Source organism: Cicer arietinum, chromosome 6 (genome assembly GCF_000331145.2).
Source record: "Cicer arietinum cultivar CDC Frontier isolate Library 1 chromosome 6, Cicar.CDCFrontier_v2.0, whole genome shotgun sequence".
NCBI lineage: Eukaryota > Viridiplantae > Streptophyta > Magnoliopsida > Fabales > Fabaceae > Cicer > Cicer arietinum.
In genome coordinates this window covers 21,180,063-21,199,256 of record NC_021165.2, presented here as the reverse complement: position 1 = coordinate 21,199,256, position 19,194 = coordinate 21,180,063, and the positions used below count along the sequence as shown (strand labels likewise).

Sequence of the window (19,194 nt, the reverse complement as noted above, 5' to 3'; positions counted from 1 at the left end):
TTTGAATTATAATGTTTATTGATTTGGTTTAATTCCTTGGGATCCATTGAGATGTAATTTAAATGTTTTACAGGTAAAAAAAGTTTAGATCAAGAGATGAGGAAATGAAGCATATGAGTTTATATAGGAAATTATTTTGAGTCATGGATGTTGTGTACTCCATATTTTTGTTATTTATTTGAATGATTAGTATGTTTATTAATATATTTACATGACTTTGTGTCGAGATTTGCATTAACCATCTTTTTTGTCGAATTATGTTAATGGTTAAGTTATATTATAGACAATTAACTTTTGGTATTCCATCATAAGTGCTAATGTATGAACTATTTGTATAACAAAAGATAAAATTAAGTCAAACTATGTTCAATAAACTATGAGCTATTTTTATAAACTATATCGTAGAGTTTATAAAATTTAATTGGAAACTGCTTATAACATATAATTAGTTGTTTTCATAATTTTTTTTTTCAATTTGCAAAATATTTATATCAATATATAAGTTGAAAATCTAAACATACTGTTTTTCTATTATCTCATGCTTTTCTACCCATACTTTTTCGGTTTTTTTTTTAATAATATAAATATCATATTTTTTAAAAAAGTTAATAAAAATGCACCACTTTAATATATATATATAGGAGATACGTTGTGTACTGTGCTTGTTTTTATTTTTTATTTTTTTATTTTAATATTTGAATCATTGTTAATGTAATTAATAAAAAATAATTAAAATATAAAAAAAATAAAATTATATTAATAAAATCAAATAAAATACATTAAATTGAAAAAAAAAAGACATCAAAATTGATGCGGTTGATTAGATGTGACAAAATAAATAGCGTACCTATAATATTTTGCAGATAAAATAGCAACACAGTTTTATTTTGTTAACAACTCTCTTTTAATTTTACTTCGATCTAATAAATAAAATATAATAAAAAAATGAAAATGAAAATAATAAAAATAAAATATCATAAATGTAATAAAAAATAATAATAAAATGAAATAAAATATTTAATAGAAACAAATATATCAAACTTAATGCATGTGACAAAAGAAATAAAGCGTCCATAATATTTTGTAGATAAAAAAACAACACAATTCTATTTTGTTAATAACTCCTTATTTTTTCTCCAATCTAATCTAATAAACAAAAAAAATATATAAATAATAATAATAAAAACAAAATATTATTTATGTAAAAAAAATTAAATAATGTGTCACTCTTATTTTGTAGATACATTATCTACTTAATTATATTTTGTTCACGACTTCATCCTATTTTTTTTTTTCTTTAACGAAAAAATAAAAATGAATTATTAAAATAATATTATATGATATTTATTTTGGCACATTTACTCAATTGTGTTACCTTTTATATTTTGTTTGATTTTATTATTATAAATAAAATGGAAATTATGAATAGAAAAAGTAGGTTTTCCCAGAGAAGCACATTGCAACGTGTTTGCATTAATATTTCAAATATTTTTTAGGTAGCCATCCCACACCTCCTTGTTTCTTCTTTTTCTTTTCCATGTGCTCCAAAGATTTGTTATCAAATCAACGTGATTTCCCTCGTCCAACTTATGAGAAATGCTTTGTTGGAATCGATGGAATCCTTATATCGTTCCAACACCTTTGTCTTCGATTGCAACTTAAGAAAACGTGTCATTTGTAGTATCAATGTTTGAGGCACATAGGACGACACACATGGAAGGATAATACACCCCTCTAGTTATGAGAGTTGCAATTGGAATACAATTTCGACTTAAAGGCCAAAACTAATACTCAAAGTGGTAATGGAAGGAATTATACCTGACGGAAGTGCGAGGATGTAGCCGTAAACATTCTAAGGTTCAACATTAGCATGTCTTTGATGTGGAGGTTATGATTTTTAAGGCATTTTCGGGTGGTGTCACTAAGAGGTTTATATATCCATAAGAGATATTGAAGTTGTGCATTTGAAGGACAATTAAATCCAGATTCCACAATCAATAGCGTAAAAATTGGTATAATGATATGAGTATTGGGTATCGGGACGGATAAATAGCTGCAAAATTGAACGGATATTAGAGCAATAGTACTCTCGCATTTATATAAATATATTATTTATTTATCATATTATAATATATTTGTGTTTAGTTAAACTATTTATTTTCTTTAATGTTTTAGCATTTATTAATGTTATTTGACCATTATAATATTTATAACCGAAAGATAAATATTCGTAAAGTTTTAAGAGTTTGATCCTAATGAATAGAAAAATAATTGTAACTTTATAATTACGAGTTTTGTGTTATTAATCGCAACTTTATAATTATAATTGTTTACTACAATATACATATTAATTTTTATTTTTTTTTCAAATTTTGGAGAATCCGTCTCAAGGTTTGCTACTTCGTAAAATATTATTCTATATGTTTGTATGTTTATTGTAATATGTACTCATTTCAAATGTTTTGGATGTTTATAGTAAGAAAATATATTGGTTTGCAATACTTTATGACTTGGATTTCAGATATTTGAATAATTTTTAAATTTAATCACATCAATAACAATTATTTATCGATCTATTTAATTTAAAGTCTGATTAATTGGTATGAGTACAAACACTTAGGTACCCAGAGCATAAAGGTATTAAAGTTGATATCCACAAAGATACGAATTAGGGATGAAAATATGTAAGACCGACTGACATAGACCTACGACATATCCTACGTCAGGCTCATACTTTTTTCTTAAACAAATAAGACCAAAGCTTCTAAAAAAAACACTATTTAGTAAAAAAGGTTAGACTACATGTCCCCGAATAAGCCTTCTAGGCCGGTCTATTTATTTAAATAAATATAAATAATATTTTTTTTACTACTATAATTATTATATTAAATTTTGATATTTTTGTTATATATTCAACTTTTAGTAATTTACGCATATTAACCTCATTTAATTTTTTGACATATTTAAATGTATTATTATAAAATATAGGCTAAATACCACTCATAGTCCTTAACTTAATTTCAGTTAACATTTTAGTCTTTTATTTTATTTTTTTCCCAATTTGGTCATTTATTTTAATTTTAAGTGACAATTTGATCTTTTATGTTTTAAAATGTCAACAATATTATCCTTTTCTTTTTACAAAAACTAAAAAATTCATCAAAATTTTTAAACAAAACTCATAAAATTAATTATATTATTGAATATAAAACAAATTTCATCAAATTCGTAACTCAAATCTTCAAGTAAAGTCATATTTGTCATTCTTTATTTGATGTTGTTAGAGATAAAAATATGAGTTTATTTAAATATTGAAGTTATGAATTTGATGAAATTGCATTATATTGAGAAAGATAATTAATTTAATGGGTTTTATTTGAAATTTTTGATGAATTTTTGCAAAAAATAAGGATAACATTGTTTACATTTTAAAACATAAAATATCAAATTATTACTTAAAATTAAAATAAAGGACCAAATCGGAGGGAAAAAAAAAAAGATAAAGGACTAAAACGTTAACTGAAATTAAGTTAAGAGACTACATGTGGTATTTAGCCTAAAATATAATTCAAGTATAATGTATATAAAGTCATATTCTTTAAAATGTGATGTTAAATATTAAAATATAACTTCATTTCATTGACATATTAACTCGTTAATCTATTTAAAAATATATTTGATTACTTATTCAGAAATGTGAAAATAAAATAGACTTTTAAGTAGGTTAGGAGACCATATCAGACTTCTATCAAGACAAAACTCAGACTTAAAAAGTAAGCATATGATAGATCGCATGTCAGATTTAAGTCTTGAATTTTTTAGAATTGTACCATACACCCCCCCCCCCCCCCCCCCCCTCCATTTGAGATGAAAAGACTATATTGCCCCTTGATGTGTATAAAAACTCCCAAAAAAATTACCTTTTCTTTTTTCACCCCTATCATTTGAAACTTTCATTTGTTCGAATTAGTAAATTGCAAACATTCCAACAATTCAAATCTTCGAAGTTGAAAAGTATGAAAAAATTGAAAACATTTAAAAGTTTCCAGCAATCACAAACCTTCGAAATGCTAATTTTTGAAAGTTTCCAGCAACACCAAATTTTCGAAATGCTAAAATTCAAAAGTTTCCAGCAACTTCAAATTTTCGAAATGCAAGCATTCGAAAGTTTCCAGCAAATTCAAAGTTTCAAAATGAAAACTTTCGAAACTTTCATTCAATATGAAAGTTTCGAAATAAAAAAAAATTGAAACCCATGAAGTATGAAGTTTTGAAACTTTAGAATTGATGGAAAGTTTCGAAACTGTTTCGAAGGTTTGTCATTCAACGAAAATTCTGAAACTAAGTTTCGGAGGTTTGGGATTGAAGGAAATTTTCGAAATGCAATTTATTTTTTTAGTATTTTTTTCCATTATTTTTTTTAATATTGATATATTGCAGTGCCTAGAATGAGAGGTGCAGTTGGCCAAATTATTCACAACATTGCCCGAAGCGTGGGAGCTGATAGTGGTGATGGCGCAGAGAGAATTTCACCAACAACTTCAAACCGACGACAGAATGAAGCAAACCATCCAATTAGGCAGCGTCATCGTAGAGCAGATATGGACGAGGATATCCCTGAGCCTACACTGTTGGAGGAGGTTGAGAAGCAATATGATGAGCCTGCACATGATGATGTTGATGATGCTAATGATGCAGATGATGCTGTAGATGTTGATGATGTTGATGATGTTGAGCCTGAGCAGGATCAGCAGTTCGGATTCCCCAGAGGACCGTGGTGACATCTGTGTTGACACAATATGAACACCACGTGGCTCGGAGGATATGGAAAGGAGATGTATATTTTTAATTAATTAATTTAGAATAAGTATTTATGCTATTTAGTATATATTTTTATGATATTTAGTATATAATTTTATGATATTTAGTATATATTTTCATTATATTTAATTAATTAATTATTTAAATAAGAATAAATATTTATTGTTATGTTCTTCAATTACTTGCAGGATCGTGGGTCGTTAAAGGTTATTACTCATGGATTGAAGCTGAATAAGTTTTATGAAGTTCCTGTGCTAGATCATGTATTGCATTGGATTCGGGAATCTGGATTGCTACCTCTCTCTTCAGCTTATCTCACTATGGTTGATGCTGGTCTGATATATGCATTTGTTGAAAGGTGGCATAGAGAGACCATCTCATCTCACATGCCATTTGGAGAGATGACAATCACATTAGACGACGTGACGACTCTTCTTCATATCTCACCTCGTGGTAAATTTTTTGATGCACATGTAAATATGAATACTAATAATGTTGTCAGAGCTGCCTATGAGTACTTAGGTGCAACATGGGAGGAAGCACTAGTAGAGATTAATTATAATAAATGTGCCCAATATAGACTGCAATGGTTGCGTGATTTATATAGTCGTCTCATCCAGACTAACCAGTTTGAGTGTGCGGCTAGAACGTACCTGTTGCATTTAGTTGACTGCACTGTTTTCGCTGATAAAACACATACGCATGTGGAGGAGAAATATGTTAGTTTGTTTATTGAGTTAGATAGTTGTCGGGACTATTTGTGGGTTGTTGCGACATTGGTTTTCCTATATGATAATCTAGGAGATGGAGTTGTCCACAACACTCGACAGTTGGGAGGTTACATGACCCTATTATTTATTTATTTATTTATTAAGTTGTGTTATATTTGCCTTTATTTATGGTGCAGTGCTGGATTTACGAGCACTTTCCTAGCATCTGTAAGCGGGGCGATAGAGGAGCGTTTTCTGCACATCTTCCAAGAGTATGTAGGTGGACTGCGAAACATGCTGTTGAAGGCGGATTAATGACATATCGTCGGAGACTTGATGCTTTGTTGCTCGAGGATGTACTGTTTACACCATATGCTGATGATCGAGTTAATCATCCATTTGTCAAGATTTCGATGTTCTTTGGATACCTTCGATTTGGTGGAGTCTCAGTCTCGTATTTGTCAGAGCGATTTCTTCAACAATTTGGTCGTATTCAGTGCATTCCGCGTGACGTTCCTCGGGTGTCGAACAATATAGATTGGGAGTGGCAGTCCACTATGAGATCATTTGTAGCTGCTTTATAGAGCCTATATCTTGTTGCCACTTTTCCTGGAGAGATCACTGCAGATTACTCTGCATGGTACTTAAATGTATCACATCCTCTGATCCTCCATCCACCTACTGCTGCACGTTCAAGTCCACCTACTGTTGCTGCACATGTTGGTCCATCATCTTATGTACATGCTGGTAGAGACCGTAGAGCAGATGAGCTTGCACGTAGGGCCTTAGATATGGTAGCTCCAATTAGTGAGATTCATGACATATTAAGTGAATTATGTCGCTTGTATGACGATTAGTTATTGTGTTATGTAAGATTGAGTTATTGTGTTTAATTTTTTATTGTGTTACGAAAATGATAAAAAGATAAATGATAAAACGTAAATGATAAAATGATAAATGATAAAATAATAAAATGTTCAAACATAAATTTTAATCTTCAGTTAATGAAATACAAGAGGATTTGATAAATGATGGATCAATGTGTTCCTAATACTTCATTCGTCCTGCATAAGCTATTTCCCATATCTTTGCACATTCACTACAAAATTCTCTCCATTTTTGCGAGGTAGGTGGCAAAGGACAATCAGACTTCATTTTAATCTGAACAAGAAAATATTAAACATTAATTTATCTGAAGAACAAAATATTAAACATTAATTTATTAAACAATACTACCAATTATAAATTTTACCTGTACCTAATGATTTTCATTTACGAATCCAATTGCTAGTAAATTGATAAGAAAACACTCTTTGGATGATGCTTTGTTTGGAGGAAAGAATGTTATATTTAGATTATGAGACAACGACACCAATATGACATTATATAGTGTTGTTATCACGTAGCCCAAGTCTGGTATAGTCATCCACTTATTTTTTCCTTGACCACCCAATTCTGAAATTTTCAACGAGTTCCACACTTATTCAATACCGTCATCAAACAAATTGGCATAAAGGTCCTGATGTAGATGGATCTCTTTATCCAATTGTGTTCGAACTAAAGGTCAAGATTCTTCAGTCCAACCTAACAATGCTGCAACTGCGCGAAACCCACAATTTCCATCAGGCACAACATCTATTATCTCTTCAATATACTGATGTATAAAACTAGGAAAATGTATGTTATATGATTGCCTTGTAGAATACAGTGCTAATTAATTTGCAGAACGTTGATATGGTTGCTTTGTAGATTGTTGAGAGGCATCAACATACTCCCAATATGAAGGATCACGAAGAGTATCAAAATCTTTTTTTTCCTTTTACTAGCTCCTTTGGTTTTCACCTTCTCAGGTGGTGCAAGTATTGATGTTGTATGTGAAAATAAAAGTTCACGCACCTTTTCCCTGAATATCCTTTTACCAACAATATCTTGTTTCTTCATATACGCTTTCGTTGCTTCCACCTCTTCTAAAAAGTCATATTCTGATAAAGATTCTTCATCCTTCAATTCATGCTCAATGCTTAAACTTCTCAAAAAAAAAAAACATGAATGCTATCTAAAGGGATAACATTACCAGATATCTGCAACTTTGCCAACTCACAAGCACATGGTAATCCATGAGTTGTTCTGATTGAGCAACCACATTTTGTTTTGTCAGTTCCTACAATCTTCACCCTCTACCATCTTAACTTTAGAAATTAAAGTCTCAAATTTGAACAACTTTCGTACCTTTTCAAATACCCAGATGAAGTTATCTTGTCGCTCTTGTTCCAAATAAGCAAACCCAACCGAAAATGTCAAACTAGTAGATGTGACACCGACAATTTCAAGTAGTGGTAACTGATATCTATTAGTTTTGTATGTGTTATCACATATCAAAACAAAATGAAACATGTTTAACAACTTTATACAATCAGTATGCGTCCAAAATATATCTCTCAAAACATCACAATTCTCCCATCTTCTTGTCCAACACACATAATTTTCTTGTTGTATTAACTTCAACAGATGTTGCATTTCTGTGTATGAACCTCTCAATGATGATCGATAAGTACTCCTTACTTTATGTATTTGACTTGAAATTGTGATATTAACTTTATTTCTCTCTTTCAAAACATTTAGAATGAATCTGGGTGCAAACTTATACTTTGTCATGTCATTGAAAAATTTGCTCTCTTCTTCATTTAAACGCCCCAAATAAGAATAATAAGAATGATCGGTTACAATATCAAGTAGATCATGATTGTGTGTTCCACAACGAACACTAATTTTCCATCCTTCACCGATGCTAAAATTCCATTTTGCATGGTACAATTCTCTTAATTTTTTAATATGTTAGACTCAAACCTAACAAAGTCTAGCAGAGTCCAACCTATTCTCACCCTAATACAGATACAAATACAAATACAAATACAAATATTTTTTTTAAAAGCAGGTACGAAGATTAATACTATAATGTCTACCCAATCCATACCATTCCTACTTGTGTCGGAGCAGACCAAATTTGTGCGGAATAATTCTTGTTACTTAAATTTGAGCTACTAAATGTTTCTAATTGAAGTTTCAAATTGATAATATCAATGTTGAAAGTTGTTTATGATAACATAATATTATTTAATAAAATATATTATTGTTATTTTAATCAATTTTGTTTATATTTGATAACAAAATAGAGTATGTGTATAAATATGAATCGACTTTGTTAATGACTAATTTATATTTAAAATATTGACTAATCATCTTTTATAGAATCCTCTTTCAGTAATATATTTATTTGAAATTAAAACTTTATTTATATAGTTCTAACTTAAAATCTCACAATTATATACAATTTTTTTATAATTTTATTTTTAAAAAACTTTACTTAAGAATAAATCTAAATCATCATAAAATTTTTGCATTAATTTTTAATTTAATTAATACAATACATTTGTTTTGACCTCGCTAATTTTTTTTATTCCATATCTTCATAATAATAAATTTTTTTTTTCACTTGAATTGCATTCATATCTTGATCATATTACCAAAGTTAAAACAAAAAATAAATAAAAACTAAGAAACAAATACAAAGTTCAAATGAGAGATGTAATATTTACTCGACGATTGAGGTGGAAAAATTAAAACATCCAGTGATAAGATTGGTTTGTGTTCCGGTTTCTATTCTCAATTTTAATTCAACTAGTGTCTAATCCGTGCGTCGCACGGAAATAATATACATTTTAATAAATAAATTGTTATATTAATATATATATATATATATATATATATATTCTTATAGATTTTATTGACATTAAATGACTTAAAAAAAGAATTTATAAGCAAAAAACAAAAATATAATCCTAGTCTAACTTAAAAACTACTTTCTTACACGATCAATACATGCCTTATTTTTGAATTCTCCAAATAATCTTCTTTTCTTTTCAACAAAACTTGTTATAAAACAATACTTTTAATTTTAAACAAATAAAAACAATAACAAATAATCTTCTCATTACAAAAAAAATTACAATATACATAAAACTATGGTATAATAGATTAGTAAAATAGTAGTTTTAAAAAAATCATTACACATTTTCACAAAAAACTCGTCAAATCATGGTGGAACAAATTTGTTAAATCAGTGTTGAAGTTTGAAAAACCATTATTCCTACCTAAAAACAGTCGAATATTGTATTTTTTTTTAATTCCTAAATAAATTTTATATTTATTTAAATATATTATTATTTTTCTCTTCAATATAACTTTGTGCTAAGAGTGTTTATTAGATAACCTAAAATCAAAATTATTAAGACGGACAACAACTATGTGTCAACACTGTTTATTAGATAAACAGTAATCAAAATTATTAAGACCGACAAACTATGTATGAGAGAAATCTTATAAATATACATACACAAATGTATAATTTTTTTAAACAAAATTTAAAAACATAAACAATAATAAAATATACATAACAAAATAGTAATTTTTTTTTTATAAATAGAATAAAATAACAATGACATATTGAAATAAATTTACCAGTAATTCATGTGAACGCATCAAATTTGTTGTACATAGTTGCTTCAAGAATGTTAATCTCAAATCCAGAAATAAAAGCTCACGCTTCAATTTTATCCCCTAAAAATATGAAACACAAATTTGCTAATAAGATCGTATATAATTTAAAATTTGAATTTATAAACAAAAGAATTAAACCTTAACATTACCCATCAAGACCATTTCCAACTTTATCAACCAAATTCTATGAATCCTTATTTGGAGAAATTAAAGCAACAAAATCTGATTTTTTTCGGAGAAAGATAAACACAAAAATGAATAACGAATTTTGGTAAAAAAAAAAAATTAACTAATAAGGAATTGTGTATATAGTAGATAATGTGAATGATATTTATAAGAGAGACACAAAAAATGAGAGATCATTAGAGACGGTTATCGGCGAATTAAGAAGAATAATTTTTTTAAATAAATTAATTTGAAGTGACAGTTGATAAAGTAGTGCTTTAAAAATAATTACCTTTCAATTGGCCACTTCTCAACCGTGAAATGTGAAATGTGAGGTCGTGCATTATATTTTATTTTTAATTTATTTTCTTATTTTTTAATTGGTCATTCACTTCTGCATTTCTCATGTAATGGAAGTTTTATTTTTTTCTTAAAAAAAAATCTTTTATTTTTAATTTATTTTTCTTATTGTTTAATTGGCCATTAACTTCTCAAATGATGCATAAAAAAAACTGTCAAGTGTATTGTATTTTATTTTTAATTTTTTAATTGACCATTAAATTCTCAATGTATCGTGGACAAAGATCGTGATGTAACAGAAGTCTTTTTTATGCTTTTCTTACAAAAAAAACTTTTTTATTTTTAATTCATTCCTTTTATTTTTTTAATTGGCCATTAACTTCAAGAATAAGCACGTATTATTTCTATTAATAGAAACTTTGATATTTTAACACTCTAGTTTGTTGACACGTGTCAAACTTACCAATTTATCATGTTTGCTTTATTATAATGTATAGATACTAGCAAATTAATATTTAAGTTACGATTAAAAAATTACTAATTTTCAAATAAATAGTTTGATCCTTAGTTAAAGAACAACCAACTATTAAAGTACCTTAAAAAAAACTATTAAAATGTAAAAAAACAAAAACTATATAACTTTTTTTAAAAGAAACTAAAATAATGTCTGAAAAAATAACTTGAAGAATTTTTTATTAAAAAAAAAAAAATTAAATTTCTGTAAATTTTTCTACACGATTCATATATTATAATTATTTATTCGTATAATTTTTATATAATATAATAAAAATTAAATATATTTGCTTATTTAACAATTATAATTAATGATAATTACTTTTTTTTACATAATAACATCAAAGACTACATTAATAAGTATTTTACGAATGAATTAAGAACGAAAATAATAATTTTAAAAAATAAAATAAAACAATATATATAACTAAAACAAAAGAATTATAGAAAAATGTTTATTTATTTATCCTCCAAATAATACATAAAATATTTCCCTAAAAAAAAAAAGATAAATAAAATCTGGGCAGCATCGTGAGATCTCGATCGAGTTGTGTTGTGTGGCTTCCATTCAAATTCCAATATTTCAATTCAACTTCTCTCTAAATCGGAGGTGAGTTACCTTTAGGTTTTCGCTCCCTCTCTCTCTCTCTCTCTTTTCGATTCATTCAATTCTCTGCGCAATTCGTTTCTTCAATTTTTCGAATCTGCAACAATACGCTGATTTCAGTTTGGACTCGATGTTGATCGATCTGAAGTTGATGTAATTAATGAATTACTTTGTGTTTGATTGTTTCAGGGAAAAAAGAAAGAAGGAATTACCAACGACGATGGTGCCGCTACTTGTTTTGATCGTTGCACTTTTGATTCCAAACGGAGTGTTGTCAATTCCCTCCACAGTCCCTGCATTCCTTTGGTCATCTCATTATAACTTGTAATTATTATATTCCAATTTCATCCTTTTCATTTGTTATTATTCGCTATTTACATTACATTACAATCTCTGTATGCTGTTTGATTTTATTCCTGTCTATGTGCCTACTTGCAATTTGCTAGCAAAATTATATTTATTTTAGTTTAGGTGATTGTTTATCCACCCCCGTTTTTGCTCACTGGGTGTAAAATACTCTAGCTTCCAGTTAAATAACACTATCGGAAGTCAACTTTCGGTAAATTGTCAAGAAAGTGGAGGGTTGTTAGCATTTTTCGTTGAAGTGTAGTACTAGTTATAATAATAGTGTAATACTCATATATCAGCTGCCTTAGGTTTCTTTGTAAATTGCCATCACACTGGTTCATGATAGACATGGTCAGGCAGGGGACAGAATTTCTGAATTGTTCAATAAAGCTTCATTATATGATTTATGATGTACTTTAGGTTTGCAGATTATGTGGTTTTTAAAGGTGTACAGTAAAGAATGTATTGTTGTCAAAAACCTAAGAATTAAAGCAGCAGATAAACAGAAAACATAAACAGGGTTGAAATGAAAACTCAACCGTTGGTAAAATAGACAAGACCCTTTTTTAGTTGTTGTCTTTGGTGGCAACAATGTTAACATGCTAGATGTTTTATGTAGTAGTAGTAGTATGTAATATGTATCTGTACTATATAAGAATGGGGTTGAACATACAAAGTCCTTGAGTATTCTCGTCCCATGTTACATTATGTTGTTCAACCAACCAGAAGATTGTTTATATTGTACTGGACCTTTGCAGGGTCTCAGACAATGGATTGAAGGAGTCCGTTAATTATCAGGTCATTTCTCCAAAAGACCTAGCAAAGTCTGTTTTATCTGAAGCAGGCTGGTCAAATTTTCTGGTAATATATTAATCTACAAGACTAGTTTCATATTCTGTATTATGCAGTTCTCTCCCTCCCTCGTTCTCTTCTCAACCTATATGGAGAAGGGATTGTTCTTTTGCTTTCTATTTATGCTAGTATTTATTCAGTTTTGGTTTCTTCTATCACTGTTGTTGCGGCAGTATTTTAATTTCTTTTTTCAAAATTTATTTTTTTTTGGATAGTGCAAAGGGAAGAAATTTCAGGATCCTCTTGATCTGGCACTTCTTTTTGTTGGTGGAGAGGTAATATCTTTGAAGTGTCTATATAGATAGTTTGTGTTGCAACTTTCATATTTTGCATTTGTCGTTTACTTGATTTTAGAGATTCCTGTCAATGAGTGCAGTGGCACTGTTTCAATTAACTATGTTATATTTTATCCTTGCAGTTACAATCTTCAGATTTAAGCTTGAACAAGCATGCAAACTCAGCTCTTTCAGACTTGCTCAAGGTGAGGGAATGATGACATGCAGTCTATTAAGTTTTCTGTGTAAATATGATTCAGGAGAAGTTATTGATCATTTTTTCAGTTTTTGACCATGACACTCTCCATTGTCATGAACAGGACTCTTTTGTCAGATCCAACACTTCCATGGCATTTCCCTATGTTGCAGCATCAGAGGATGTGAATTTGGAAGACTCATTGGTTTCAGGATTTGCTGAAGCCTGTGGAGACGATTTAGGAATTGGCAACGTTGCTTTCCTTGGATCTTGCTCCATGGGTAATGGAAACCAAGAAGAAACTGCAGCTTCACACTCAGTTCAAGTAATCAACAAATTAACGTGACATGACCAATTTTGGAATTTTAGGTCCTGTTCTTCTAATGGTTGCATGATGCTCTTTATTGTCCATTATAACTTTACAGGGCTATTTGACCAAGAGGATGGAAAAGAGTCACAAAGGGAAAACAGATTTGGTTGTGTTCTGCACTGGACAGCATCAAGCTTCAAAAAATGTTGACAGAACCCAATCTGAAGGTACATCTACTTCAGATTTCTGAGCTTTGTCAGACATATTCTCACCATCTTCTAAATTCTTATGCAATGTTGTATATTTGTAGGTGAAATTTTATCTGAGCTTATCAGTTCTGTTGAGGAATCTGGGGCAAAATATGCAGTTCTTTATGTGTCAGATATCTCAAGATCAATCCAGTATCCTTCTTACAGGGATCTGCAAAGGTTTCTAGCAGAAAGTGCAACGGGGAATGGATCAACCAATTTCACAGGTTGTGATGGAGTCTGCCAGATTAAATCATCGCTTCTGGAGGGACTTCTAGTGGTAAGCTTCTTTAGCATATTTTACAAGTGCAATGAGTTGATGACTTGCGATTCTTTTTTATTTATCTTGCATCTTTTACGGATATGTTAATCTTGCAAGATAAAATTTTCATATGAATAAAACATATGATAGTTACAGTTATACCTTTTCTTTTCACGTACCATTTTTTTTCTCCTGTTTTTCCCTTCCTTCTCCATGATTCAATTCTCGTGTACCACAAGTACACTTCATTGGCATGCTTGTGTAGATTTCTGTTTGTTTCTGACTCAATTCCTCTAATTTTAATGATACAAGTGTGGAAGATATTACCCTGTAATATTTGAACATTCTCAGCATCTTCACTTGGGAGGTCTTAAGTCCTTTTTTTATTTGCTTCCCTATAAACTATGCAATTGGCTATATTTGGTTTGTGTTAAAGCTTCTATGCACTTGTGTGGCATCTTTCCTTGTAGAACTGGTGTCCTTCAATCTAATACTGAAGTATTCATAGCCTTTGCATACTTAATTTAAGAAGACCTTATATGGATGTCTATAGACAGACTATGTTGAGGATTGAATACTGATGTACTTGCATCAACTGAACCGCAAATGGTATATGTCTTGTTTGGAGAGCCTTGCATTTGAACTATTTAGAATATACTTCGAATAGTCTGGGAGCTATAAAGCACGGAAACAGATACAGACATTACTAAAAAACCAGAAAGAGGGGAAATTTGGTGATTCACATGATCAAAGCTAGTAGCAAAATTCAACTAATAGAAAAATACAGAAATAAGCAAAAGAAGATATAATTATCCAAAACAAGTTACAATTTATTGCATCAAAACTATGAAAAATGTGCACAACACTACATAAAGGAGGTGTCGTTTCCCACCAGAACGGTGTCCCGTCTGTGTGGGAGCTTTGTTATAGAGCAAATAAACTTATTTTTAATTGGACACCTAAATGAGGTTTCTTACACGTGTCATACGGGTGTTGGTGTTCGGCACATGTTAGACACAAGATACGCCTAAAATCAGAGGAGTCCACGCTTCATAGACTGAGAGAATTCCACTAAGCCCCTAAGATTCTTATATCAATGGACTGTAAATTAGATGTGATTATAAATTTTTAATTCAAATTCCTAATAAAAGATAACTCCTTACTAGTATGGATAAGATAATGATATTAGCTATTGTTAAAATTCAGTGTATGTTTTTATTATTTCTTGATTGTGCAATATTCTAGGCTGATTGTGTTGGTAGTCCTAGTCAATACAACTTCCTAGACATTGAATGTGGATCTCATTAGACACACATAAATTATTCATATTTTACTGCTGCAATAGCTAACATTTTCCATTTTTCTATGATGTTACTTCTACTCATTTTTTATGACTTTGCTGATATAACAATCTACTTTTCTCCTAGGATTCAGTAAACCTAAAATTAGATGGACAGTTGATTTTAGACATTTTTTTACCATTTAACTCAAAATTGATTTTTCTTAAATCTAATATTTATCACCCGTATAAGATCGAAATATGAATGGTCAAGATTAGCTCTTACACTCACTTGATATGCTGGAGACAGCAATAACAGCTTATTGTCATCATTTGCATGAACATCTGATATAGGCTTGGTGTAGGTCATATAAAATAGGAAGCTGTCTTTTTGTGATTTATTTTCCTATTTAGTCTTATCTTCCAAGCATTGTGGGAATATTGCAACATGTCCTGATGAGATTGCTTTTGTGATGATACAGGGCTTAGTTTTGTTAATAATTTTGATATCGGGCCTTTGCTGTATGATGGGAATTGACACCCCAACAAGATTTGAGGCGCCACAAGACTCATGATTCATTTCTCCAAGCTAATAATTGTTCTTATGCTGGGCCTACTGTATTAAAATATTACTGTTATATTATTTGCAATTTTTACGGAGGCTCGGATGAATGTCATGTAGTTGTTGATTTATTTCAGGGAAGTATCATGTTGAATGATAAAATAATGTGTACCAGTATATAAAAGTAAAACATCTATCCTAGGTTTTAATTTTTTGATCCAGCTGGTGTTGTAAAAGTTTAGTAAGAAGCAATTACAGAATGTTTTGAGTGTTCTGTTTTCTCAGTTACTTTCTTATGGCTGCATTTCTCTCTCTCTCCACGGCTTCAAACAGCAGAGTGAATGAATGCAATTTACACCTGATTATTCTTATTACTGTACAACATACTTTGATTATAAGGGGTTATATCACTACAAACTGAACACCAGCCAATCAATAGAAACTAATATCACAACTATCAACTGATAATTGTGAAATATGGAGCTGCAACACTCTCCTCAAAATAATAATTCACTGTTTCTCTCCCCTTTGTTCCATTCATATGTAACCGAATAAACCCTAAAACAAATATTTATTTTTAATCAGAAGATTATTTATGAAAAATGTAAAAGGGATATATTTTCGATAAAAGGCAGGACTGTTCAGACTTAAATAGACGGTTCAGACTTAAATGGAGTTGCCGATCCAATAGGTCAGGAATAGATTCAGTAATATATGTCTCTAATTAGAAGATAATTTATAAAAAATGTGAAAGGGATATATTCTCGATGAAAGTCAGCACAGTTTAGACTTAAATAGAGTTACCCATCCAATAGATTAGGAATATATTCAATTTAAATGAAAAAAATCTCAAATGAAATGAAGTTGTTGACGATCCAATAAGTTAAAAATAGATTCATTTTAAATAAATACAAAAACGACCCATAGTTAAATTGATAAAACGGTAGTAGAAAACTAATTTCATTTTAATTTTTCAATTTCTACATAATTTTAAGTCTGCTTCTTTTTCCACTTCAATGTTATTTGAATTGGTCAAACTAGAATAATATATTGAAGCCGTTGAGAACATATCGTGTACAAAGAGGCCATCTGTTTTTAATTACTTTTTTGTTAAATAAAAACTGACAAATATTATATAAAAAAACTTATATTGTTTCTTTGTTCGGAGTCCAATGCTAATTTAAAATGGATAAATTTGTATAATTAAAATAAAAGTATTTAAGTAATAATAATTCTCTCACAATTTATAACATTTTTTAAGTAATGATATTTACTAGTGTCGGTATATCCATTTTTCTCGACAAAAATGATAAATTATACAAAAATCACATAGGTTTTAAAAGATCCTGTTATTTTTAACTAATAAAAAAATTATAAAAAGTAATTTAAATAAAAAAATTCAAAGAAAAAATACACCAAAATTAATCTTTAAGATAAAAAAAGAAACAGACCAAAATTAGATAATATGATTTTATAATACAAAGTATAGAATAAGGATAACACTGAACTACTAACTTAAAATAAATTTGCATATATGATAAGGAAAAAGACGGTTTGAGATTTGATGAGAAGCATGGTGTACATGTAAGCACTTGTGACCTTCACATTAATTTCCTTTACTTCCCACCCATATCCTTCTGATCGGTTCATACTCAATACATTCTCTCTCTTCATAATTTTTCCATGTTACTGTTTGATTTGGTACAAGCATTAATTGTTAGTTGTTTGATATTTGTTGTCACCCACTCTAGATAATTTCCTTCTTATCTCTTTTAAGCTCATTTTATGTTAGTAGTATATTCAAATCTAGGTCAAACTTCTTTAGCTTGAAAAAGATATCATCAACATAACATAATGGAGATTGAAGCTGCAAGTGGTAGCAACAACAAAGGAAACAATTTTGATGAGTGTGAAGAGAAAGCATATTGTGGTATTGATAGAGGAAGTTTCTTAGCATGGGAAGATTTGAGAGTTATATTACCAAATTTTGGAAAAGGACCAACTAAAAGGATTCTTAATGGGCTTAATGGGTTTGCTGAGCCCGGTAAAATCATGGCTATTATGGGCCCTTCTGGCTCTGGAAAATCCACTTTGCTTGATTCACTTGCAGGTTTGGTTTATATTATATTAACATCATTCTTTATAATATATGTTTCTTTGTTTGTGTGATGTTGTTTCTTTTCTTATGCTATGACAACTTGAACATGGGTCAATTCAAAAGTTATCATTTTTATTTTCTTTTTGTCTTCTCTCAATGGTTGGAAGACAAATTCTTTCATTCAATTGGGATAATAATTAAATTGAATTTATTGGAGATTGGATCTTTCCATTTTGAGCATTTTTCTGGGATTGGTTGAAGCTTAAATTGTTTAGTGTGTTAAATTTACTATATTTTTTATTTTATTTTAAAAAAAAGTTTCAACCGAGTTACTCAACTCTAGTGACACTAAGGGCCCTTATTTTAATGTTGTGGGGGTATGATATCGTTATCTATCATTAACATGTAATACAATTTTGGACCATCCGGGTCCCTAGGGGATCAATTCTCAAAACTATATATTACTATTTTGGTCATATTTGAATTTATTTTTGTACTTTTAAATAATTACCAAGAAACAACTTTGGATTTTACTATATTTTTTCAAGGAAGTGTTGAATTTTTATTTTTTTTACCCTTATTTTTTTTTTGGATTGTGCTGGAGTTTTGCTCTTTTTTGTAGAGTTGGGTAACAAAGTTGCTGTGATGACTGTTTCTGTCTCCACTCTCTAAACATTAATTACTACTTCCAATAATTTTGGTATAGTTGCCATTGAAAAGGACAGATTAATAGTAGCTTCTCTCTAGCTATATTTTACAGATACATTCAATTTTGGTAGATGGGATTGTCAAATTAGAAATCTAACAAGTGGATTTTCAAAAGGGCATATTTAATGAGAACGACAATATAGGAGTGTTCACTGTAACAAATTAATTAATTATAAATCTATTTAATACAGTAAATTATTTTTAAGAGTCTAATTAAGCATATAACTATTTTTAAGAGATTATTACTAGTCTATGTTTGAAACAAATTAAATAGCTATAAACTATATGAGACCTATTTTGATAACACTCAATCATTTTATTAAGTGTTTAAATTGGTAGTTTATATGTTTTTTTTTTTTTTTTTTTTTTTTTTTTTTTTTTTT

The 19,194-nt window shown here is 29.3% G+C and overlaps 2 protein-coding genes across 2 annotated transcripts in view; both read left to right on the top strand.

Annotated features, from left to right (window-relative positions):
- The first annotated feature begins 11,538 nt into the window (after positions 1–11,538).
- Positions 11,539–16,289, top strand: LOC101505577 (uncharacterized). The gene is made up of 9 exons (XM_004505589.4): positions 11,539–11,676; positions 11,863–11,997; positions 12,780–12,882; positions 13,089–13,148; positions 13,292–13,354; positions 13,469–13,669; positions 13,770–13,881; positions 13,965–14,182; positions 15,926–16,289. The coding sequence occupies exons 2-9, from the start codon at positions 11,894–11,896 to the stop codon at positions 16,016–16,018; spliced, it is 954 nt and encodes a 317-aa protein (XP_004505646.1). The 5' UTR covers positions 11,539–11,676; positions 11,863–11,893; the 3' UTR covers positions 16,019–16,289.
- A 1,289-nt stretch (positions 16,290–17,578) lies between these two features.
- Positions 17,579–19,194, top strand: part of LOC101505249 (ABC transporter G family member 15-like) — a 7,528-nt gene continuing 5,912 nt past the window's right edge. Inside the window, exon 1 of the mRNA XM_004505587.4 lies at positions 17,579–18,115. Within this exon, the coding sequence (XP_004505644.1) occupies positions 17,860–18,115 (256 nt within the window). The 5' untranslated portion in view covers positions 17,579–17,859. The remainder of the gene's footprint in view (positions 18,116–19,194) is intronic.